At 51.9% G+C, this 23,599-nt stretch overlaps 1 protein-coding gene across 1 annotated transcript in view; it reads right to left on the reverse strand.

The window, feature by feature from the left end:
• The window catches only part of SLC9A1 (solute carrier family 9 member A1), a 47,704-nt gene extending 26,611 nt beyond the window's left edge, over window positions 1–21,093 (reverse strand). The window contains exon 1 of the mRNA XM_030324591.1: window positions 19,951–21,093. Coding sequence (XP_030180451.1) covers window positions 19,951–20,305 — 355 coding nt within the window. The 5' untranslated portion in view covers window positions 20,306–21,093. The remainder of the gene's footprint in view (window positions 1–19,950) is intronic.
• Between the last annotated feature and the right edge of the window lie 2,506 nt (window positions 21,094–23,599).

Genomic DNA, 23,599 nt, shown 5'->3' on the forward strand with positions numbered 1-23,599 from the left:
ACCGGGCACTTCAGTGTGATGTGTCTGCACACCTTAAACTACACAAGTCCCCGAAAATCTCTGGTATCACATCCTTCTTCTGAAGCTGAGGAAACCGAGGCAGGGAGAGGTGAAGAGACTTAACCAAGGCCCTACCGTGGGGTCTTTCTGACTCCAGAGCCACGGCCCATCATGCTTCCTCCAGCTCTGAGCCCCGGCTTTCTGTCCTGCCGTGCTCGGAACAGGAGGCACGGGTCGCTTCAGCTGTCATTTGCTTGCTACGTGACCTTGGGAGTGAGACACTCACCCACCCTAAACTACTGGTTCCCTCTAAGACCCACCCCCAGCAGTACCAATATGCTCTGGTTCTGTGTGTGCTCTGCCAGAGGGAGGACCAGGACCTGTCTGTTACCCTGGGGAAGAGGAACAGAAATTTCCAGAGGCACCTCTCAGGCCTGGGGTGAGGCCTACGAGGCCCCTGCTTAACACCTGTGCGCACTGCCTTGGGGGACACGGTGCAGCCCACTAGTCACATGCCAGCATGGGAAGGGAGAATTGTCATCAAGCCCTGTGGTTTCTCATTTGGCCTCAGCGATGCCACGACGTAGGCACTGTTTCTATTTTCCAGAGGAGAAACCGAGGCTCGGAGTTTAAAGAACTTGCCCAAGCAGCACACAGCCAGTGAGCAACAAGACTGGTACTTGATCCCAGGACTGCTTCACCCCAGAGGCTGAGCTCTGCCCTCACACCAGGCTGCTGGATAGGAAATGGCCCATAACTGCTTCCTGCTGCCACTCTCATCCGCAGGCATAGGTTCCGGAGTCCAGCCCCCATGTGGCTATGCGGTGAGGGCCTGGATGACGGCAGGCGCCCATCCGTGACGAGCCGAGCACAGAGAGGCAAGATACAGGCAGGCCGAGAGGCTGTCGGCCGCCTACTTGCCTGCCATCGGTGTGCTCCAAATAAGTCACTGTCCCGTGCCCAGGAAGAAGCAAAAAAGGCTTCCAACAGCACCTGCTTCCACCTAAGCTGGGCCCATCATATGACTCTGCACATGGCACAGAGGTGGGGATTCCTGTGGCAGCAGGAACCAGGAAGCAGCACTGCAGGGCAGAACAAGAAAGGCCCAGAACTCAGGCTGGAGCCCTGGTTCTGATCAGCTCAGTCGCCGGCTGCTTCATGAGATGGGGACATTGATGATCATAGCACTCACTGAGGGCTCCTTAGTCCTCAAACCATCCAGTGAGGGAGGCACTATCACACTCACATCATAGATGAGGAACCTGAGGCTCAGAGAGGCCGGGCTACTTGGCCAAGGCCGCCAAGCTGGTAAGTGGCAAGGCCGAGCAGGAGTCAAGTCCAGGAAGCTGACTCCAGAGCTGACAGGTATTTGTTCTCCAGGGCATTTCTCAACCAGGTTCCTCACCTGAGCCACAGGAAAAATAAGGTGGATAATCATCTTCTCGACTCTCCAAAGGATGGGCCTAACTGGACTGTCTCAGAATGTTCAAAGGAGCAGCCTGGGGGCCTTATTACGGTACTAACTGTGGTTGTTATCGATGGAATGGAAAGAATACTAGCCCTGAGTGCCAGTCCCCATGTGCCCTAACTCTGGGCCTTGGGTTTGCTCAACCATGAGGAGGGAGGGCCAGGTAACCTCAAATGACTCTCTCACCCTGGTTTCCTAGGATTCAAGGTTGCTCGGTTCCACCACTTTCTTGTGCATGTGACCCTGGGCGAGTTAGTTAACTCTCCAGACCTCAGGGTCCTCATTTATAAAATGAGGACACCTCCCCTCACCTCACAGGGTCAGATGAGGCCCACCCAAGATGCTGAAGGCAGAGGGCCCAGAACGGTGACATGCAAGGCAAGAGCTCCGGCACATGGTGGCGGTGCCTCCTATTCTCTGTGCAGGACGTCTGTGATATCACCATTCACTGCCATTTGAACACGTGTCCCTCTACAACCTCGCCCTGAAAGTGGATACAAGGGCTCACACCCCACCCTGGACCAACAGGGCACTCCCAGTGGCCCTGCCCAGCAACCTGATATCACTGCCATGGGTGCTTTCATAATGAGCTGTGGCTCCAAAAGAGGCGGGAGATAGAGCACGAGGAGCCACTTCCGCCTCTGTGTGCCTGGTACCGAGTGTGGTGGTCAAATACGGGGGAGAGTGGGGCCCACCTGGGCCGGTACAAATCTTATCATGCCAATTCTTCCGTGGGAGGAGCAGGGTGAATGAGGCACAGGCCCCAGCCCATACTGGTCAGGGTTTTGTTTCCAGATTCCTGACCTCAGCCTGGGCCATGGGCTCACAGGCCTGGGGGAGCCCTCTCTATCCATTTATAAAAGCTGGGAGGGTGAAGGCTCAGGAGATCCAAACACCAAACTACAGAAGTCTAAGAGACTACTCGCCTCCAGGCTGTCACCTGCAGGAAGGAAGAGCAGGGGTGCTTCTTAGGGGGAGGCAGTGAGCTCTGTGGGAATGGACAGAGGTCCGGGTTTGGGGGCAAAGTTAGGACAGAAAAAGGGCTGTAGCTTGGACTGGGACAGCATCTCCTCTGCCCCACCTGTTGTTTCCCCCCCCTCCTGGACCAGAGGATGGTGGACACCCCCTCCACTGGGAAGCTGCAGGGCTGATGTCCCCCTTGGCTTGGTTCTGGCTCTGCAGCCTTCCCTGGGCCACGGTTTCCTCACGTGTAAGGCAGCGGGCTGGGTTAGCCTCTGAGGCTCCTCTGGTTCTGATAGCCCGTGATTTTACAGAAAAAGCAGCATATACGCGTCACCTCCCACCTTGTACTTTCTACCTTACACTTTCCACTTTGTACTTTGCTATATGTTATCTCCTACCCTGATATTGATCTTTCCTACATGTTATCGCATTTAGAGTTAGACTTCATGGCATCCTTTTATGAGGCAGGTGTGGGTTCTCCTGCGTTAAAGATGAGAAAACCAAAGCTCAGGACATTTAAGCCCAAGAACACACCCAGGCAGGGCACAACAGACCCTGCACTTTATACCCAGGGTTCCAGAATCCAAACCCTGGGTTCCACACGGAGGAAAGCCTGAGGGCAGCCCTGCCAGGCCTGAGTGGAAGGCCCCGAGCGACTGATGCAGGAGCTCATTCCAGCCTGTCCCTCTCGATTGCTGCTCCTTTAACGCAGATAAGGGGACTCTAAAAAGCCAGACTTAATAAAAAAAAAAGTAAGTTGCAAAAGAGTATGAACAGTATGATTACCACTTTAAAATGATTTTTATTAAAAAGAACTTCACACAAAGCTAGGGAAAAGTCCAGGCAGACGCTCAGAACTGTGAAGTGATCAGCTCCAAGGAGCAGGTGAATAAAAGGGACAGGACTTGCACTTGGTTCTTTACATACTTAGGTCGCGTTTGAATTTTGTTTCCTTTTTATGAACAACAAGATCTGGGAGGAAATTTTTCTGAGCACCTGCTCTGAGTCCAAGCTCAGTATTAAACACTTTATTATAGGGGGCACCCGGGTGGCTCTGTCAGTTAAGTGTCTGACTCTAGGTTTCGGCTCAGGTCAGGATCTTGTGGTTTCGTGGGTTTGAGCCCCGCGTTGGGCTCTGCGCTGACAATGCAGGGCCTGCTTGGGACACTCTCTCCCCACTCTCTCTCTGCTCTTCCCTCACTCAGGTGCGCTTGGTCTCTCTCTCTCAAAATAAATAAATAAACTTAAAAAAAAGAAACACATTACTGTAATAAATTATTTCATTTAATTTTCACAAAACCCCATGGAGTATAAGAATGTTCATAGCAGCTTTATTCATAACTGTCAAAAATGGGAACCAACCCAAATGACCATTAGCAGAAGAGTGAACCACCATGGCTTATTCATAGAAGGCAATGCTGTACGGCAACAGAGAGAACAAACTCTCATTCATGTGACGACAAAGAGGAACATCCTGAATAAGGTGAGCAAAAGAAGCCAGACACAAAAGAACACCTGTTGTCTGACTCCAATTATATCAAGGTCAGGAACAGGTACAACAAACTGATGATGACGGGAGTCACAACAGCGGTTACCTCAGAGGAATGTGGGGGTACAGACTGGGAAGGGCAGGAGGGGGCCTTAGGAGGGTACACAGATATCCTCTATCTTGATTTGTTAACATGGTCGCAAACATTTATAAATAATCACTGAGCCATTCACTTTAAGATTAGTGCACTCTACTGTATGTATATATGTATGTTATTCCTCAATTAACTGGAGGAAAAGGTTTAAAAAAAGACATGCAAGGGAGAATTATCTACAGAAAAATGATGTTCACAGGTCAGGTACTCAGCCTAACGTCCCACAGCTAGCAGTAGTGCAGCTGGGATTCAAAGCCAGGTCTGCTGGACTCTGAAAACCTTAAGCCACCAGACTCTACTGACCCTGACTGCACCAAAGGATGCCCTGAATCTCCACCATCCGGGCCCCTGCACAGGCAACCTTGTCTCTGCTTGCTCCTCACTGCTGATCAATGGTGGCTGTGGTTTAGTCACCTGCTCACACTGAGAGGAGCCTAGCTCCCTGGAAGCCTCAGCATACTGAGAGCTGCTGTTGAACCAGCGAGGCCGATGGGGAGCAGAGGCCAGGCCTACAACTAAAACTTCGGGCCTGCAGGGAGCTGAGATAGGAGGTGTGCTGTGTGCCTGGAGAGGGTGTCCGGTGCACCCACTCGCCATAACAGGCCCTGGCCCACAATGATGGAATTTCAGATGTGGAAGGACAGCTGAGCAGCAGAGCTGAGCCTGGACTTGGCTCTGACACTTGGACCAGTGCTGAGGCTGCTGGGCCACATTGCCTCACAAGGACTCAGAAAAGCCTATCCCTCCAGTCGACATCACCCCTCTTTCCCACCAGGGGAGCAGAAGAACTTTGAGGAACTTGGCTCCCCCGGAGACACCCACTCTGATTTAAATTCCTAGCCTGCTCAGGCTCCCCTCCCTCCTCCTTCCAAGGGAGCCACCTCCTGCTGCTAGGCATGGATCCCGCCTCCTGCTACATCCTTTTCATTCTCCCCCCAACTCCTACACAATCCTTGTCCCAAACCATTTCCTGCAGTTTCCCATCTGATCAGTTTCTTAGGAAGGATAATTATCTATGGAGGGAGGAGGCGGAAAATTCCCAGAGCCAAGAACACTGTGAGAAACTTCATCTAGTCCATTCTCCACCTGCTGGGAGAACCTTCATCCTAAACACAGGCTGGTCGTGGTCATGCCTCACCCCAAACTCTCTGCAATTCCCATCACCACGAGAAAAGTGTCCACACTCCTCTACGCTGAATCAGAGCCCTTCTCAATCTTTCCCAATTTCGACTCAGGCCCTCGTCACCACTACATTCTAAGTGGCAGTGCCAGAACCGAGACCCGTCTGCCACCAGGGCCCACACTGCATTGTGCTGCCTGCCTGTGTCACTTCAGCCTGTCTTGTATTGTAGCTGTTTACACGTCTGTCTCCCACACACAACTGTCAGCGCCACAAGGGTGGGAGCCACTGCCCACACTGCTGACACACAGTAGGTGCTCAGAGGCGAGCTGAAGAGCAGGTGGGAGCCAGGGGCAGCCGCCTCACCTGCAGAGGGAACAGGGGGCCGTTCCGGAGAGAATGGTGGAGGAAAGAAGACCCACACTTATACCATCACAGAGGGGCTCCGGACTAGGGGTTGGGAGACCTGAACTAACCCCAGCTCTGTCACCTCCCACTGCGGCCTATGGGCAAGTCATTTCCTCTCCGGCTCTCTGCTTCCTCCTCTGTGAGATGAGGGGGTTGGGCCCGGCTCCGTTACTGCTGGGTGCTCTCCACAGCACTGTCAATGACCGTCCCCAGGTCTACGTGCCAGGCCCCACCCCCACTGCCGCAAGAGCTGGCATCCCAGTCTAAGCCTCTTGACCCCCAATCCCCTTCCTTATCTTTCACTGTCTCACCTCCTGGATCCCTCACTCTGTCCCTAGATCCCTCCCGACAATAAAGTCTACTTCTCTGATTCTAGGCCTGGTGTTTCCGGGCCGGCAGTCCCCCAGGCCACGTGGGATCATAGGATTCGGCAGGGAACAGGCACGTCACAGCCCTGGTGCTCAGCCGTGCCAAGGCTCGCACAGGACAGGTCCGGTGACGGCCTGCCTGTGGGCACCGGGGTGGGGCAGGGGAGGAGAGGGCAGGAGTCCAGCAGGGCCTCGCGTCCCCACAGCCCCTCCCTTCCTCAGGTGCCCTCATCCCCTCCTGCTCTGCCCTGCTCCCTATTCACCCCTCCCTGGCAATGACTCTCCCAGGCTGGAGTTTCCATCCCACCGCTGGCCCGGTGTTTCAAAGCTTCACACCTGTTGCTCTCATAGACCTGGGCCGAGTGTGTGGGCCAGGGACCTGCTTTGCTCGGTTTACTGTGGCCAGCCCGAAGCCGGAGCCAACCCTCTATCTCTGGCTCCCAAGCTGCTCTGCGCATCCCTCCCCAGGTCAGACCATGTCACCCTGATCAAAAGCCTTCAGTGGCTCCACATAGCACCTAGATTCTCACACCACACCTCCTTCCCTCCCTCTCTCTCTACTCCAGGTTCCTCAAATGTGCCCTCTCCAGGGACGCTGGTCTTTGAAAGGCAAGCACCTTCTTGTCATTTGCTCAGCTCAGAAGCCACCTCCTCAGAGAGGCCTTAGCTAACCATCCAAAGTAGCACATCTCTCTCCTATCTATTTTCTCCAGGATACTTATCACTGCCTGACTCTGTTGTGTCTACTGTCCAACACCCCACACTGCCCTGTGAACCCCCTGACACCAGAAGCCTCCTTGTCTTGCTCCTGGCTATGTCTTCAGTACCCAGAATAGTGTCTGGCATGAGAGGAGGGGGGGTTCTACACATTAGACTCGGTGGCCAGGGAGGCCTCTCTGAAGAGAGGACACCTGATCCAGGACCTGGGCAGGGAGCTGGCCTGCGGCAGCCTTCCAGGCTGGGGAGAGCAAGTGCGGAGGAACAGGCCTGGAGAGGCTTGTGCACTTGAGAAACCCAGGAAGACTGGAGTGAGTGAGGTCAAGAGAAGAGCAGCAAGGAGTGAAGCTGAGAGAGCTGAACGCCACACCTCTCCTGGATTCGATTTCACCCCAAGTTCATCAGGAAGCAACTGAAAAGTTTGAAGCAGGGGAATGGCGAGTTCTGGTTTACATTTCTGAACGATGCCCCTGGCTGCTCTGTGGAGAGCTGATTACAGGCAGAGGGGAGTGCAGCCAGGAGACAATTCAGGGGGCCCCTGGAGTCACCCGGTTAGAGATGCTCGTGGCTTGGACGGGGAAAGCAGAGGTGGAAATGGAGTGAAGGGTGTGTGATCGATGTGTGTGATCGAGCTTTCCAGAGGGCTGACCATGCCTCTGGTTGGAGTTCTAAATGCTTGGGAATCTAGCCTAGCCCACCCACCCAATCTTATTTCTCACTGACCCCCAGCCCAGACGTCCCCCGCAGCTGGTGGGCCTTCCTCTCTAGCCCCTTCTTTCCCCTTCCTCAGCCGGGTGCCCGCTCACACCCACTGTTCAGGGCCTCGGCTGGTGCCATGACCCTTGCCTGACCCGCTGCTTCCCCTCCCCTTGTCAAGGTCTTGTGAACGCACCTGCACAAAGGCCTCTGCCCCCTCATTCCGGTCACATCTCTTCTCTCCCTGAAGTCCTCCTGGGCTTTGAGGCAGTGGCACAGCTTCACTGGGCACTTTTATTTGCTCTTTCACTCCCTGAGGTGGCTGTAAGCTGGATAAAGGCAGACACCGGAACTCGTACCCTTCAGGGTTGCCGTGACACTCAGACAACCATGTGAGTTGACCCTTAGCACAACCATGTGGGGCCCTTAGCACAAGGCCAGGCACTCGGTGGGTCTCAAACAACCCAGCTGCTTACTCAACAACCTGCTTATTGCCTCCATACGGCAACATCCAACACTGGTGCTCACGGCCCTGCAGGGTGGCTCAGCTTCTCTGCCCAGCCGGCCAGGCAGGTGAAGTATGTGTGGGGCTGAGGTTAAGGGGGTGAAAAATGCCCCAATGGGTTTCACAAGCAAAGGTCAATGGCTCTGCATTATCTACGGCTCTGCATTATTCACGTCTCCGTGCCTTTCTCCAGCTCCACCCTCCATATGAGCAAACTCCTGCCCAACCTTCAAGGCTCAGCTCAAAGCTCTGGCATGTTCTCTGATCCACCACCCACCCAAAGCCTCCTGTGCACCCACAGCCCTGTGGGGCCCTGCTGTGGCACTTCTCAGCACATCCCAAGTGCTTGTTTAGACCTCAGCCTCTCCCGTGAGGCTGGGATTATATTTATTCCTCTTTCCATCTTCATTCAGCACAGCCTTTATGAGGCATGAATCAGTGTTTGCTGAATGTGTCTCCCCCTCCCAACTAAAGACCAAACCTCAGACATTTCAGCTCAAGATCTCATCTACGTGCCCACCCCAGTCCTGGTGACATTCAGCATTGCCCGGTGCCCTCTGGCTCTCATGACTGAAACCACCTTCCAACCATAGTGGCCAACTCCCATTTCTGAGCGCTTCCGGTGTGTCTGGAGCTTTACACGCATTATCCGTTTCACTGGAGAAACTGAGGCTCGGCCAGGGCGGTGCAGTTACAAAAGTGGCAGCACCTTCTGCCCTGCACGCTGGCACAGTTCACCTGGTACTTCATCAGAGCTGGGCCTATTTTAAAAACCATCATCTGTTCTGCAAAATTTAGTGCTTTTATAGCTACACATCAAGTTGTCATACAAAATCGTGCTTTGCTCATTAAATGCTTCAAGTGATAACTCTTGCTACTACAGCTACATGGTGAAATGACTGTTATATAGGAGAAATTGCACAGGACTTGGAATGAGAAACCCTGGGTCTGGCTTCGGCTGTGCCACAGTCAGGCCATCCGCTTCTAGGCAAGGCACCTAACCTCTTGGGACCTCAGTGTCCTCATTCATAAAAAGGAGAAGAACAGCATCTCCCCAAAAGGTTTCCTGCTGCATCTGGAAAGTGCTCTCGCCACCTTAGGAGTGTGCTCATTAAAAGGATAAACATTATTTATCCATAGCTGCCTCACCCCTGCACTTAGCACAGCATTGGACACACAGCAGGGCATCAGTAAGTCTTGCTGAGTGATTATTCAGTTGCTGGGCAATTCAGGAGTCAGAGAAAACAAGCCAGCATCTCTCTCCCTCCCGATCCTAGAGGGACTCCCAAGTGCCATCATTTATCGCATGTTCGGGATGTGCCAAACTCTGTGACAACCATCTTACACGGGTACTCTCCCCAAATCCTTCCGACATCCTGCCAGGTGTTAACACCATCACAGTTGCAGGTGATCAAACTGAGACTCAAAGAGGGGAAGTGACTTACCCAAAATCATGGTGCCATGAAGTGGGAGAGCCGAGATTTGAACTCAAGTCTGTGGCGCTTCAAAGCCTGTGTTCCTAACCACCATGTTTCCAAAGGGAACTGCTCTAGGATACTCCTCTGTAATCCCCAGGTAGAAGCTTCCGGATGTGCCCAGTAAAACCTGTTTCACTCAAGCATCTCATCTAAATCCTACTTATCCTTCAAGGGTTAGTTCAACTGTTACCTCCACACAACCCCTTGCCCCCACCCCCACCGCCGTCCTCAGGAGGGAGGGTCTTTCTGCTTCCTCTAAACCCTCATAATTCCATCTGCACCTCAAATCACACCCACTTTGTATTGCCTGAGTGTGCTATATCTGTATGGCCTTTCTCAGACCAGCCCCTGATTCCTCAAAAGAAGTAGTTCTCGTGCATCCTTGCTTGGTCCACCAGCCAGGCTGGCCAGGGGAGGCTGGGCCACTCCTGCTGCCTGCTCCCCTCCTCCACTGAGCCGTAACGGGAGTCTCGGGCTGTGCTCAGCGAGGTGAGCTGGCTCTGCCTCAAGCAGGCGTCCTGCCTACCTGGTATAGCATCCGGATTCCTGTAGGCCCTGGCCCAGGACCCAAAAGATAAGATCTTGATGCCTGGCTTGATGGCAAAGATGCCCTAAAAGCACAGCACGCAGGCTCAACGCTGGCTTGGTTCTCCTGCAAGGGCCCGTGTGGCCAAGGCCAAGTAGCTTCCCTGCCAGGAACAGCTCTCGGACAGATACTCCAGCAGGAAGTTGCCCTTCTTAGGCTTAAACGGCCCATCAGAGTTACCAGTGCTTAGGAACCAAGAACCAAGCCACAGACCACGGCCCCTCCTCTTGGTCCAGCTCTTACTGCCCAGAGCCCCCCGGGTTATTAGTTAACAGAGCGGGGAAAGCCCTCCCTCAGCCATTAACTCATGTGTGGCTCTGGGCACAGCCTCTCTGGGCCTCAACTGGAAAATGAGAGGATGGGACCAAAACATCTCCATCTCCCCTCGGGGCCCGGAGGCCACAGGTCACTTTCTACCTCTAGTATTCTACAGGCAGAAAAATTTCTCTACTTTACTCCCAGAAACAGGGTGAGAGCAGGAGATAAGGGATCCTCAGTCCCGGCAAGAGCAGAGGCCAACAAGGGCCGCCTAGCACTGCGCCCTCAAAGCCTAGCACTGCGTCCCCTTCAGAGGGGATCCCTTGCTTCTGCTGCTTCCCCTAACAGAGGCTCAGAGGTATGTTTGGGCCCTAGCCACTTTAGGACAAAGGGCCAGAGGCCTGAATTACCTCCTGGGGTGTGAACGTGACTTATCACGGAAACCTAGCGGACTCCAGGGGCAGAAGGAGCCCAGCACCTTCCCCACCTACACAGGAGGGCAGCTACATCTGCTTTGATGCCCAACCCAGAAAAGCTTTCTTCAACTTTACAGGGTCAATTTCCTTTCTCTTCTCCCAGGACACAGCTTACTCATTCTGACTGGGTTCATTCCCCTTGCCTAGAAGGAGTTCTGAGGTCCCCCAGGCAAACTCCACTCATCCCAGGGTTAAGTATGACACTTTGCCCAAGGAAAATCCTTTACCCTTCTTCAAATTTTCACAGCACAAAGGGCCAAAGCTCTTCAACTTTGTGGGGCCACACATCCCTCGGAAAAGCTGTGGCTACTACTACTACTCCTCTGATAAAAATACACATATACAATGTCTGCAGACTATTTGAGGGGTCCCCAAATGCCATCATAGACTCAGAAAGAATTTTAGGGGCTCCTCGCTGGCTCAGTCGATGGAGCATGCGACTCTTGATCTCAGGGTTGTGAGTTCAAGCCCCATGTTGGGTGTAGAGATTACTTTAATAAAAATTTAAAAAAAGGAATCTTAGAAATCTAGATCCTAGAAGAGAAGCCAGTCATCCAGTCCATTCTCCCACCTAAGCCAGAATCCCTTCCAACAGCAGCCTTACCAAATGATGTTCCTCTTCTCTGCCTGCCTCATTCCTCAGAACTACCTCCTTCAGGAAACCTTCCCTCATGTTTCCTCCTCCCATCCAATGTCCCCAGCATCTCAGGCTGAGCCACGTACTTTCCCACTTGTGCTTTCTTCCTTTCTCCAACGACAGAACTGGCTCTCTGCGAACCCATTCATTTAGTCCCATAACCCTGAGCTGGAGTTGCAGGAGACCATGACCCTGTACTTGAGAATTCTGTACTCTTGAAGCCAGGGCTAATAACAGCAGTGGCCCATCTCCCAAAGGATGGGCTGTGGAGATCCCCCTCCCAGGGCCTCACGGTCTGCCCAGGGCTCACCACATCAGGGACACCCCTGGGATGACCGCCTTTCCTGCTGAAAAGTCCTGAAGAGCTCTTAACAACTGAAATCGACAGACAGGAAAACTAAGGTCCAGGAAGGCAAAATGACTTACCATAGGTCAACATGCATGAAAGAGGCAGAGCTAGATCTAGGACCCAGGTCCCAGCCTAGAACTCTTTTCTTTTACACACGTGGCTTTATGAAAACTAAATCTGCCCTCACACTCCCACACTCATATGTGTATAGAGAATTTATGAAAAGATACACAAGAAAGTTAACTCTAGAGAGTAGGACAGTCCAGTGATCAGAGAAGTGAGGAGGGAAAATTTTACTTTTTACCTTAGTACCCTTCGGTACTGTTTTATTTTTGTTTGTTTTGTTTTGACCACAAACATGTTTTATTTATTCATATTTTAAAAATAAATCTGCCACAGAAAGGAGATTCTGGCCCCAGCCCACTCCCAACACACATAAAACAAAGAGAAGCCATAAGTCAAGCTGTCTAGGCATAACCATAAATTAATGAGATTGCCTTCTTGCATGGTTTATGGCCACTGGTCTCATCCATTCACAGTCACAGAGCAGTTGATGGCTTGAAGAATCTTCCCAGGAAAAGCTTAATTCAATTAGGGCTCTTGACAACTCCCTGAGGAAGCTCTGGTATCTTGCTTTTACTTACACAAATCAAGGGCAGATGAACAGACCCACACTCTCCTGGAGAGACCCCACCCAGCCCACAGAGGTTGCCCTTGCAAGACCCTACATTAGAGCCAAGCCCATGGAGGTGACAAGGGAGGGAGGGAGGTGGCCTTGAAAGCACCACTCGCACACAGGCTGATGCCTAAAAGCACTCTGAGTGTCACTTTCGGAGCTCAGTTAAACTCCTGGCCTGGCATTTGGTCTGATAACTAGCCTCTCCAACCCTTGCTCTCCTTCCCCTCTGAGTAAACTGGTTTCCTGTCTGTCCCATGCTTCAGTCACATGGACCCCATCTCTACATGGAAGTCAATCATGCACTCCTGCGTTCTCCAGATATTCAGGAGCCCTTAGTCTGTGCCAGGTACAGATGAGAAAGCAAACAAAGGCCCTGTCCTCAAGCGGCTTACATTCTTGTGGGGATCATGCTAAGAATAACTCTCTTGGTCCCACATCTTTATCTCGTTCCTCTCCATCCTTCAAGACTGGCTCAAGTTCCACTTTCCCTGAGAAGCCTCCCCTACTCACTCCTGCCCCCAGAGACTGGTTGTTCCCTGAACTCTGCCTGCCCAGAGTCTGCCCATCCCTCAGCACGGACTGACCATTCTCTCCTAAGCACACTGGAAGCCCTAATGAGCAGGGCCCGGGGTTTCACTCTTCTTGGTTCCCTGATGGGCCACAAGCTAAACGCCTGGTGGCTGATTTTGGCCGACCTGCTTCTTCCATCCCGGCTTGAAGAGACAAATTAATTAGCTGCTCTCAGTCCTGGCTGACCAGTACAAAGACACAGCCTTTGTGAGCTTTGCTTGGCATACGGCAAGTGCTATGTAAGTGTTAGCTATTTATTATTTTGGTGAGCTCGTGGGCTCTGCCTGACACATAGCTGTGAGGTCACCGCTCTGCTTTCAGTGGCCTGGTCTCAAACAGGCTGAGTTCTCTGGAAGTGCCAGACTGGGCTTAGGGGCAAGTGTCCCCCCCAAGGGACTGAGAAGGGGGCCTGGGAAGGAACAGAACCGCTTATCCTGGACCTCACTCCAAGCTGCTTAAGGACATATCTTTTCAGAAAAGAACTCGCTGGGGGTAATTTGGGGAACTCCAAATTCTCAGCAAGTCAGTATCAAAACTCAGGGGTCAGGTCTGGCCTAATAGACCCCCAAACTGGCCCTGCCCGTTAGATGAGCTTTAGGGGGGAAGAAAATGAAGTCAGCATGGAAGGGGGGAGAGCCCACTGATCCAGGCCCAACCCAAAACTTAGTTCAGTTAAAATTAGATTAGCCCATAAGATTAAAAATACCCACATATAATCACGGGCTGTCTAAAAGTATCAGTTGATGTTTATCGGCATCTAAAGAGATGGTTTGGCCCAGGGCGGTGCGTGCAGACAACCTTGGGGAGACATGTCTGACTCAGACGTTTGCAGGGGGTGTGAGTTCTGCAAAATGAGGCCCACACAGGTGACGGATGACTCAGGAATAACCCAGGTCCTGGGTTTGCTGAGTGAGCCTTCTCTCCCCACCACAGAAGGAAAGGGGGCAGGTGAGGGGATGATGGAAGGAGGCAGGCCAGCCAGCTCAGTACAGGCTGGCATTCCCAAGGGAGCCTGGGGCCTCTCCACCCCAGTTCCCTGCCTCTCCTGTGTTTCTGAATGCCAACACCCCAGAGAAGGGCTATTTAATTCATGGTGGGGCTTGGGGGAGAGGGGTGTCACAGTCTTTCCCTAAACCCAAGAAATGATCCACAGATTGCAGCCAAGACTCAAAACTTAAACTCTTCCTTGTTCAAAATGATTATGAGAAAAATAAAACTTCGGAGTTGAAAGGGAGTCGGGGCATAATGAAGAACACGGGTTCTAGGGTCAGAAAGATCTGGGCTTAAACCCCAATATTTTCTAGCTGTGCAAGTACCTGACACAGCTTCTGAAACAGGAGCTTAATAAGTGGCAGCTAACGTAATTAACAAATACTTGACAAAACTGTTACATGTATTTCCTAACAGGAGCTCAGAGAGGGTGTGTCTTGCCTAAGGTCACACAGCTCAGCAAAAAGCTAAGACCAGATCGCAGGTTTCTTAACTGCCTCATCCCTGCCTATTTATTCAGCATGTTTTCGGTTGTAATTCACTTCCCTGCCTCTCTTTTCTCCTCCAGGAGGGCCTACAACACTTCAAGGAAAAGGAAAAGCCCTCCATTTCAAAGGTTTGCTGTTCCACTGACCAGGGCTCTGAGAATGACAGGTCCCAGGTCCCAAGTTCAGCTCTTACACTCTCCATAAGAACTTGGAGCTGATCTGGCCTGAGCTCCAGACTACCCCAGACTTCCCTGCTCCTTCAGCTCTTCCCTCCTACTGAGGGAACTGGTGTCTCTCCTGGCAACCATTCAGATTACCAATATGGATATGCCTACGAAACCCCTTTGGATCTCTGGTCTCCCTTGATCTTTATAATGACCCAGTGTGTTGGCCAGGCAGAAAAGAGGATGGGCCTTGGGTTAGAAGTCCAGGGACTGTGTTCTTTGCCACTTACTTGCTAAGTGACCTCAGGGTCCTTAGATGTTCAATGGGCAACATCCATACCACCTGCTAACCCACTGTGACAATCAGAATTAAACACTATATATGCAGTGCTTTGGAAACAAGTTACAGCAGTGATGATAATTACTACCAAATACTGCCTGCCTTACAGGGCTAAAAAAAATGTGTGCCACCTGCTCCCAATACAGAGGATGCCTCTCAGGGGATCCTGCCAGACCCTGAGGGTAACTGAAAGCAGCCCAGGGGCAGAAGATCACAATCACAAGGTTAGCCTCCCCCTGCTGGCTAACCCCCTTTCCACTGGCACTCCCCTCCCCAAGCAGGGAAGAAGTAAGCTCTGGTCAGACCACGGAGAGGGCAACACCAAAGAGATGGCAGGTGGGGCCACTACCAAAGGACCAGGGAAAGGCCCAGCCTCACTGCAGGATTCAGTTGTATCTGTGCAACTCAGAGGGACAGGGGATAGGCCTGATGCCAGGCACAGAACCCCAACAGCAGAGAGGGCTCCCACCACTGACGCCTGCCCCAACCCTAGAGGGAGTCCTAAAATTCCTGAGTGCCCGCGCAGCAAGCTGGGCCCCTACTCAGTGGAAGCCTGTGTGCCCCTGTGGATGTGACTGTGAGGGACAGGAGACAGAGTTGCTGTAATCCTCCAACTTCACAGCACCTCTCTAAGAGGCTATGCCAAGTCTCAAACAGAAAATAAATAGCAATTCAACATCACAGAAGATAACCTCTATGAGCTGTTTCCTCATCTGTAAAACAGATAGCCTTTATTTCATATGATTTTAGTAGGAATTAAATGAGACCACTTTTATAAAGTGCCTAACACTACTCTGTAGATACTCAATAAATGGTAATTCTGATTAAAATACAAACACACCCAACAGAAGAGATGTCACAGGGCAGGCTAGGCCTCATGCCAAAGTTGTGGATAAACAATAAGGGAAACGGGTTCAGGGGGAGAAGTCAGAGCTGCTGCCGTGGACTGGAGTGGGCTGGGAAGACCGCCCATAGGGGTGGAGTCTGAACAGGCCCTAGAAGCTGCCTCATCAGCAGGGCACTGGGCTGGGCATTCCCACGTTTGTCCTCTATACCCGTCTTAGAAGGCAGATACAGTATCTTCGCCTTACAAGTGAGGCAAGTCAGGTACAGAGAAATGAGGCACCTGGCCAAGGTCACTGGTACCAAGGGGCAGGGACAGGGCCCAGGATTTCTGACCCTGTCTTTGCTTTCCCAGAGCTGCAGGAGCAGGGGTGGGAGCTCAGCTGAACGAAGTCCAGCAGCATGACCAGTCGAGGCCCTCCAAGTGTCCTGATGCTTCTGGAGACACATATTCAATACCTGAAGGCTTCCTCCCAGCCCCCAGCTGGCCCTCCCCTCCCACTGCCCTGCCGCCAGGCAGCTGTTTTCCCAAAGAGAAAAAGATCACCCCTTTCTTTTTGGAGAGTGCCATCTGGGCTTCTTGAGACAGTTTCAAGGTGACCTTTAAAGTTGCATCTCTCTCCTGAGAAGTGGGAGAGGGGAGTTCTCGTCTTATTTTTACAGGATATCCAGGTGTGTGAAGTAGGCAATAGTGACCCCTACCTCCTCTATGCACAACTTGTTTAAGGAGGAAATGGCAGGATACACCTTGCAAAGACCAAAACCAAAAAAAATGTTATAACATGTGAAGAGACAAAGGAAGGCTTTTTTTTTTTTTTTTTTTTTTTTTTCTGGTCCAGAGACAAGATGAATACCTGCCTTATGGGCTCTCGGGCCTCTGCCAGGAGTTCCAGGTCAGGGATATGGGCAAACAAACGCAGGGGGTGCCAGTGGTGAGTTGTGTTACAGTGAGGCTTTCCCTTGGAAAAAGGCTAGACTGGGAGTCCGGTGAACCGGGGACAAAGTGGAATTCACACAGGGTCCAGATCACAAGGTGGGGAGGGGGCCAGCAGCAGACACAGCCTAAGGCTTCTTGGGGGTCATTCTCACAAGACTTCCAATTGTCTAAACTCCCCCCTGCCACACCACCAGCCCCTCCCTACCAAGGAAAAGTCAAGGATCCCTGACTGTTGGAAGGAGCAAAAAGGCCCAGAGACGGGCCAGATGTCACCCCCTGAGCCAGTTAGAAAAGAACCCAGAGGCATTACTCTAGAACTTCAGCGCTGGCCAATCCCACCCTCCCACAACCATCTCCAACGGGGTCTACTTGAGGCTCTGCTCAATGATCAGGGCAGGAAGGAGAACTGCACACAGCACTTTCTAATCTTAAAGGAGGGGTACCTTGCAAGGGAAGCAGCTGCCAGAGATGACAGAATGAGGGCTCCAACACAGCTCCTACCCACACTGCGGTGCTGGGGGAACAGGCAAGACCCCAGAATGAACTCCTAGGTGCTTGGGGATCTGGGCGTGCAGAGGGAGTGTGGCCTCGGCCCCCACCCCCGTCCCCTAAGTCAGTAGGTGCTATCTCCCCTCCCCCCAGGACCAGCCCGGGAGGCAGCTGAAGTGAAAAGAAGAACAGTGGGTAGGACACACCCAAAACCCTGAAACCTTAAGGAAGGACACCCAGTGGCAGCCTAGGGTTGAGAGATTTGTAATCCTCCAAGTTCACAGGAAGACGGCACGGCACGTGGGTGGCTGAGGTAGGGATGCACTTGCCTTCGGTGGTTAAAATACCAACAGGGGCAGCTGCCACTCACTGAGTGCTTCCTGTAGGTACCCAGTTGACTGTACATGCATGAATTTATGTCACTGTCACATCAGCAGCACTATAACTAGGTACTATTACTTCCCCCATTTTTATATATGAGGAAACTGAAGCTCAGACAGGCTAAGTGGCAGAGTGGTGGAGACTTTATCTAACCGGAACTCTACCCTGCAAAGGGAAGGGGAAAAAATGGGCGCTCACTTTTGCCACCTGAACAGGGACCCTTGAGATCCTGTGGTCATTAATTCTCTCGACTCTCTTCCCCAGAATGGCCAGGTGCTAGGGCCCCTCTGTTTTCAGAACGCCCTTCCAAGCCAGAGACACAGACTTTTGGAACTGCAAACGCCCTCGGAGATCATATCCAGCCTCCTCGTTTTACAATGGGAAAACTGAGGCCCAAGGCGGAATGACGTGCCAGGGTTACCCGAGTCAGTGGAATGGCAGAAATGTCGGTCCTGGAAGGGGCCAAAGATCAGCTGACAGATGGGGAGGCATGACTGGCCCAAGGTCACAGAGGGAGGTGGGATGAGAAGCCAAGTCCTAACTTTCTAGACTGATGCCCTTGCCATGGCATCATCTCTGTTCTCCAGCTGCTCAGGGTCCCTGGCACAGGTTCCGGTGGGGACAAAGCAGGCCAAGCCTGACCCCATTAAAAACAGATATCAGGCCTGCAGGGACAAACTCCTTACTGCCCTGAGTAGGATCTCTGTGGTCATACTGTCGTCCCAATAGAAGGCACTGAGACTGGCAGTGTGTGTACCAGCTCCCGGCGCCCTAACACAATGCCAGATGTCGTTGGGAGGTGAGGGAGATGGAGAGAGAAGGGCAATTTATAAACAGTGATTGTGATCAGGTCTCCTCCTGATCTTACAGAGACAAATGACACATCATGGTCACCGGTTTCTTACAAAAAATGCAGACACTGGTTTCATGACTCAATTGATATGGTCACATTTAGAGATTCTTGCCAGTTTCACGGCTGGGCAAGACCTGCAGAAAAAGGCCCCAGCTTGTTCAAGGTCATGTTGTTGTCAGAATCAGTACACACAGCTCCTCTTGCCCAGTCCTTGACTTTTACCAGGAAGCTGGCTGCCATCAGGGCATAGGTGCTGGTGGCCCAGCTCCATATACAGGCCCTGCTACCGTCACAGCACCAAAGCTACACGCCAGCAACCGGATCTGTCAAAACAGAGTGTCCTCCTGCAGCACGTCCCAGAGCCTGCCTCACACAAGCCTGGCATCACCACTCAGCTCCTACACGCCCTTGGAAAAGCTGCAAGGCTTCCTACCAAGAGTCACCAACTCCCCAAACCCAAATCTGCAGCATCCCAGATCCTCATGCCTTCCACAGCTAGCTGAGGCTAAAAACTCAAAGGCAGCTTCCAAAGCCCCCCGGACACACACTTCCAGGGACTTCTGAGCTATGCAGGCTCCGGTGAATTCCATCAATCACCCAGCAGAAAAGAGTGTTCAGGCCTAGGAGGGAGGGAGCCCAGGGAGGGGAGGGAACAACTTTTCTAGTTCCTTCTCCCAAAAGGAACATTTCAAAGTCTCTTCAGACCAGAGCATCCCAAGCCAATCCACTTGTCCCTCTCCCACTTGGTTGAGTGGGTGGCCAGCATGACTGGCCAGCCCATACGGCACCTTGAGACACAGCCGGGTGCCAACCTGGAGGTGAGCAGGGGCCAGACCAGGCTTCAACCTCCTCCACTCCCCTTCCACCTCCAAAACAGACTTCAGAAATTTCCAGGGCCCCAGTCCCATAAACTGTATAAGGGATGGCATTCCTGGGCCGGAAACTGACTCAGGGGCTCCCAGCCAGCCTGGGCAGGCAGAGCTGACAGATAACATTCTGGGAAAAAGGGAAGGTGATACTATGGGGATCCCTCATGTTCCGCCACACTTCTAGGTCTCCAGCACACGGGTCCCCTGCTATACTTGAACTCCTCAGACAGGCCAAGTAGATATACACTCCATCCTGGAACGCCCTCCCATGAAGCATGTAATTGCACTGGTTGTTGTTGACAGAGCAGGCTGTGCCACTTGCTGGAAGACACTCGTCTGGCTCACACACAGCTAGGTGCCTGGCTCCCCTCGGGGTCTGGCCCAGCCAGAGGAGACCTGCAGGCCTGGAGCCCTTGCTCAAAGTACCCAGTACCAGAAGCATCCCATGCTCTAATCCTGCTTTCTCCCATGCACAAAGCTGGCTCCGATCTTGGGAAAGCTCAGACCACAGAGTTCAAGTTTGAGAAGAACAAAGATGGCTGGAGTGGTCCAGACCCTTATTGGATGGCTGGAGTGGTCCAGACCCTTATTCCCGGGCAGCCTCAAGTGGTAAGGATGGGACAAGAGGCTCACCAATTTGGTGTTATCAGAAGTGTCAGAGCAAACTGAACTTACCTATCTTCATGAGGCAGGCCAGCAGGATCCAGAGCGAGATCTCAAAGGGTGTGCGCACATGTGTGTAGTCGATGCCCAGGACTGGAAAGGCCTTTCGAGTCTTCATGCTGTGTTCAGTGACGGAATGATTAACAGGCCGGCTCTCGGGGGGAATCTCCGGTGGGGCGGTGGTGACATCCCCAATAGAGCGTTCCCGTGGTGGCTCTGAGCCTCGGATGGTGCTGGCAGTAGGACTGGGCTGGAGGCCATGGCTCCTGAGAACCGGTAGCAACCCCACCAAGGCTACCACCATGAGCAATGAAGGGAAGATTCGTGGGGGAGAGCGGCCACAGACGCCCGACCACAGAGGCATCATGCTGATCCCTTGGCTCAGCAGGCCTTGACTGTCAGCAAAGTGAGAGTAAGACCTGGGACATAGGTAGCAAGGGGTCAGCAGGCAGGAGACAGTCTGGGGCAGTTCCTAGGAAAAGTTCATGTTTTAGAGAGGTAATTGTGTGGAAGCAGCTCTCTGGGAATGGAGGGAGGCTGGGTTTGCAATGGAGAACTCCAAACTGGGGAAAGGGGACAAGGACCCAGAAAGGACCACAGGAAGAGACTAAAAGGTCTGGAACTCCAGGCCTGGAAAAAGGGGTGGGGGAAGAGACTGCACCCTAGAGACAGAGGAAGGGACAGGATAGGCTGGACCCCAGGCAAGGAAAAGGAGGAGGGAAGGCTGGGACCCTTGGCTGAGGAAAGTGACTGAGGAGCTGGGACTCAGCTAAGGGAAGGGGCAGGGAGCCCGAGCTAAAGGAAGGGGAACGAAAGGGGTGGGAGCCAATCCAGGAAAAGAAGAGAGGGGGCTGGGAGCCCAGCCTGCGAGGAAGGAGTGAAGCCGGAAAGCGGCCCGGAGCTTCCCCACCCAGAGAAGGGCCGGGGTGCAGGCGCGCCGGGCTGAAATTCCGGGGAAATGGAGGGAGGCGGAAGGCGGAGGCAGGCGGCCTGGCAGGAGGGCACCTCGGCGCGGGCTGGGGGCGGCTCGCGGTGGGCCGGCAGCAACACACCCCTCCTTGCGGCCCCGGCGCAGCGCGGCGCTCCGCCCCGGCCCAGCTTCAGGTCCGCCGCGTCCAGTTCCAATGACAGCTCCAGCCCCGGCCCCAGCCCCGGCGGCGGTGCACTGATGCCTCACTAAGCCCGGGGCTGCGATTTATAGGCACCAGCGAGCAGCCAGCGCAGCAGGCTAGAGAGACCTGTCAGCGCCCGCTCGTCGCAGCGACCCCTGTCGCCAAGGGAAGGAAGTACGCGTAAGAAGAGGAAGAGTCAGAAATGGCAAAAAAGGGACTGAAGAGAAAGTCTAACTAACAGGGGTGAAATGCTTTACCATTTGCAAAATGCTTTCACATGACATCTGCAGTCTCATGAAGAGTTCCTAACAGTCTTGTGAAGGATATATTATTACCTTATGTATTTAGTTATTATATAACCTTGAGCAAGTTACTTAACTTCTCGGTTCCCTAGCTTTCTCATCTGTAAAGTGGAAATAGTAGCAGTACCTATTTTGGAGGGATGCCATGATGACTAAATGAGATAATCTACATGAAGTATTTAGAATACAGCCCAGCATAGAGAACCATTATTATGATTCCAGCTTTGCAGATCAGAAAACTTAGTTAGTATATAGTTACATTCATTTGCTAGGGCTGCTGTAACAAAGTACCACAAACTGTGTGGCTTAAAGAACAGAAATTTGGGGTGCCTGAGTGGCTCAGTCGGTTAAGGGTCTGACTCTTGATTTTGGCTTAGGTCATGATCTCATAGTTTGTGAGATTGAGCCCCAAATTGGGCTCTGAGCTGAGTGTGGAGCCTACTTGGGATTTTTCTCTCTGCTCCCCACCCCCTCAAAATAAAATAAATAAAACATTCTTAAAAAATAAAGAGGGACGCCTGAGTGACTCAGTCAGTTAAGCATCCTTACTTCGGCTCAGGTCATGATCTCCTGGTTCATGGGTTCGAGCCCCACTTTGGGCTCTCTGCTGTCAGCACAGAGCCCGTTTGGGATTCTCTGTCCCCCTCTCTCCCTGCTCTTCCCCAGCTCTCTCTCTCTCTCAAGAATAAATAACATTGTTTAAAAAAAATAAAGAACAGAAATTTGTCTCATACTCTGGAGACTAGAGGTCTAAAATCAAGGTGTCAGCTGAGTTGTTTTTCTCTGGGGCTGTGAGGGAGAATCAGTTCCCTGCCCCTTTCCTAGCTTGTTTGTTGACAGTCTTTGGTGTTCATTGATTGTGGCACCATAAATCCAGTCTTCACATGGTGATCTCCTTGGGTCTCTGTCTTTGGGTCTAAATTACCTTTTTTATTTTTTTATTTATTTTGAGAGAAAGGCAGAGAGAGAGAGAAACAAAATCCCAAGCAGGCTCTGCTCTGTCAGTGTAGAGCCTGATGCGGGGCTTGAATCCACGAACCACGAGATCATGACCTGAGCAGAAATCAAGAGTCAGCTGTTCAACCGACTGAGCCACCTAAGGGGAATCAGCCCCCAAATTTCCCCTTTTTACAAGGCCCACCAGTCAGATGGATGGGAGCCCACCTTAATGACTTCATCTTAACTTGATCATCTTCAATAATCCTATTTCCAAAATACATTCACAGGTACTGAGGGTTAGAATTTCAACATCTTTTGTGAGGGTACAATTCAACCCACAGCAGTAGTGGAACTGAGATTTGAATGTATGGCGTCCATTGGAACTGGTAAGATTCAAGAGGTCATGGCTGTACACAGGAATCGTTGGAAAGCTTAGAGCAGCACCTAGCAACACCACATATATTTATCATTATCTTTCTTTGTGTGTCCTGAGGGCCTCAGATGTAGACTTTTGGTGTTAAGACTACATGAAGTTACACATTCAGTCACAAAGAATCATTGGTAGTCTAGAAGGAAGGCCTTCACATCTGCAAAATTGGTTCCATCATGAGACCACCCCACCTATATACTGTGCTATGAATTTAAGACTTTCAGATAAATCATATCACTGTGTATTATGCATGTTAAAAGCATGATCTTATTAGAGCTAAATATTAAATATACTGTAATATTCATAACTCTGTTTTGGCAAGTCCTCGGTTTTTAACCATTCAAGGCCCATACTTCTCTTGACTCAGAGAGTCACATTTGGGCAGACCCTTCCCCCTGCAGATCTAGGGCAGTCTCAGGATGCTTGGACCCTGGGTGGCATCTCCCCCTGCCTAGGCCATGTCTGCTCCTCTGTCCCCTCATTGAATCTTTTCACTAAAAGTGATGGGAATTTCACAGAATTGCTGTAGCTATGACATCAACAGATATGTGGCAAATAATGTGTGGTATTAGGAAAGAATATGCTGGGTCACTTAATAGTTGTACGTCATGACCAGGTCACATTTTGTTTCTGTCACTCAGTTTGTTCATGTGTATAAGAGGTGGGTGGGGTGAGGGGGCACCCTGGCTGGCTCATTCAGTAGAACATGTGACTCTAGATCTCAGGGTCATGAGTTCAAGCCCCACATTGGACGTAGAGTTCACATTTTTAAAAAGTGGTGGGGGGGTGCCTGGATGGCTCTATAAGTTAAGCATCTGACTCATGGTTTTGGCTCAGGTCATAATCTCACAGTTGTGAGATTGAGCCCCTCATCAGGC

The sequence above is a fragment of the Lynx canadensis genome, chromosome C1 (genome assembly GCF_007474595.2).
Source record: "Lynx canadensis isolate LIC74 chromosome C1, mLynCan4.pri.v2, whole genome shotgun sequence".
In the NCBI taxonomy this organism is placed as follows: domain Eukaryota; kingdom Metazoa; phylum Chordata; class Mammalia; order Carnivora; family Felidae; genus Lynx; species Lynx canadensis.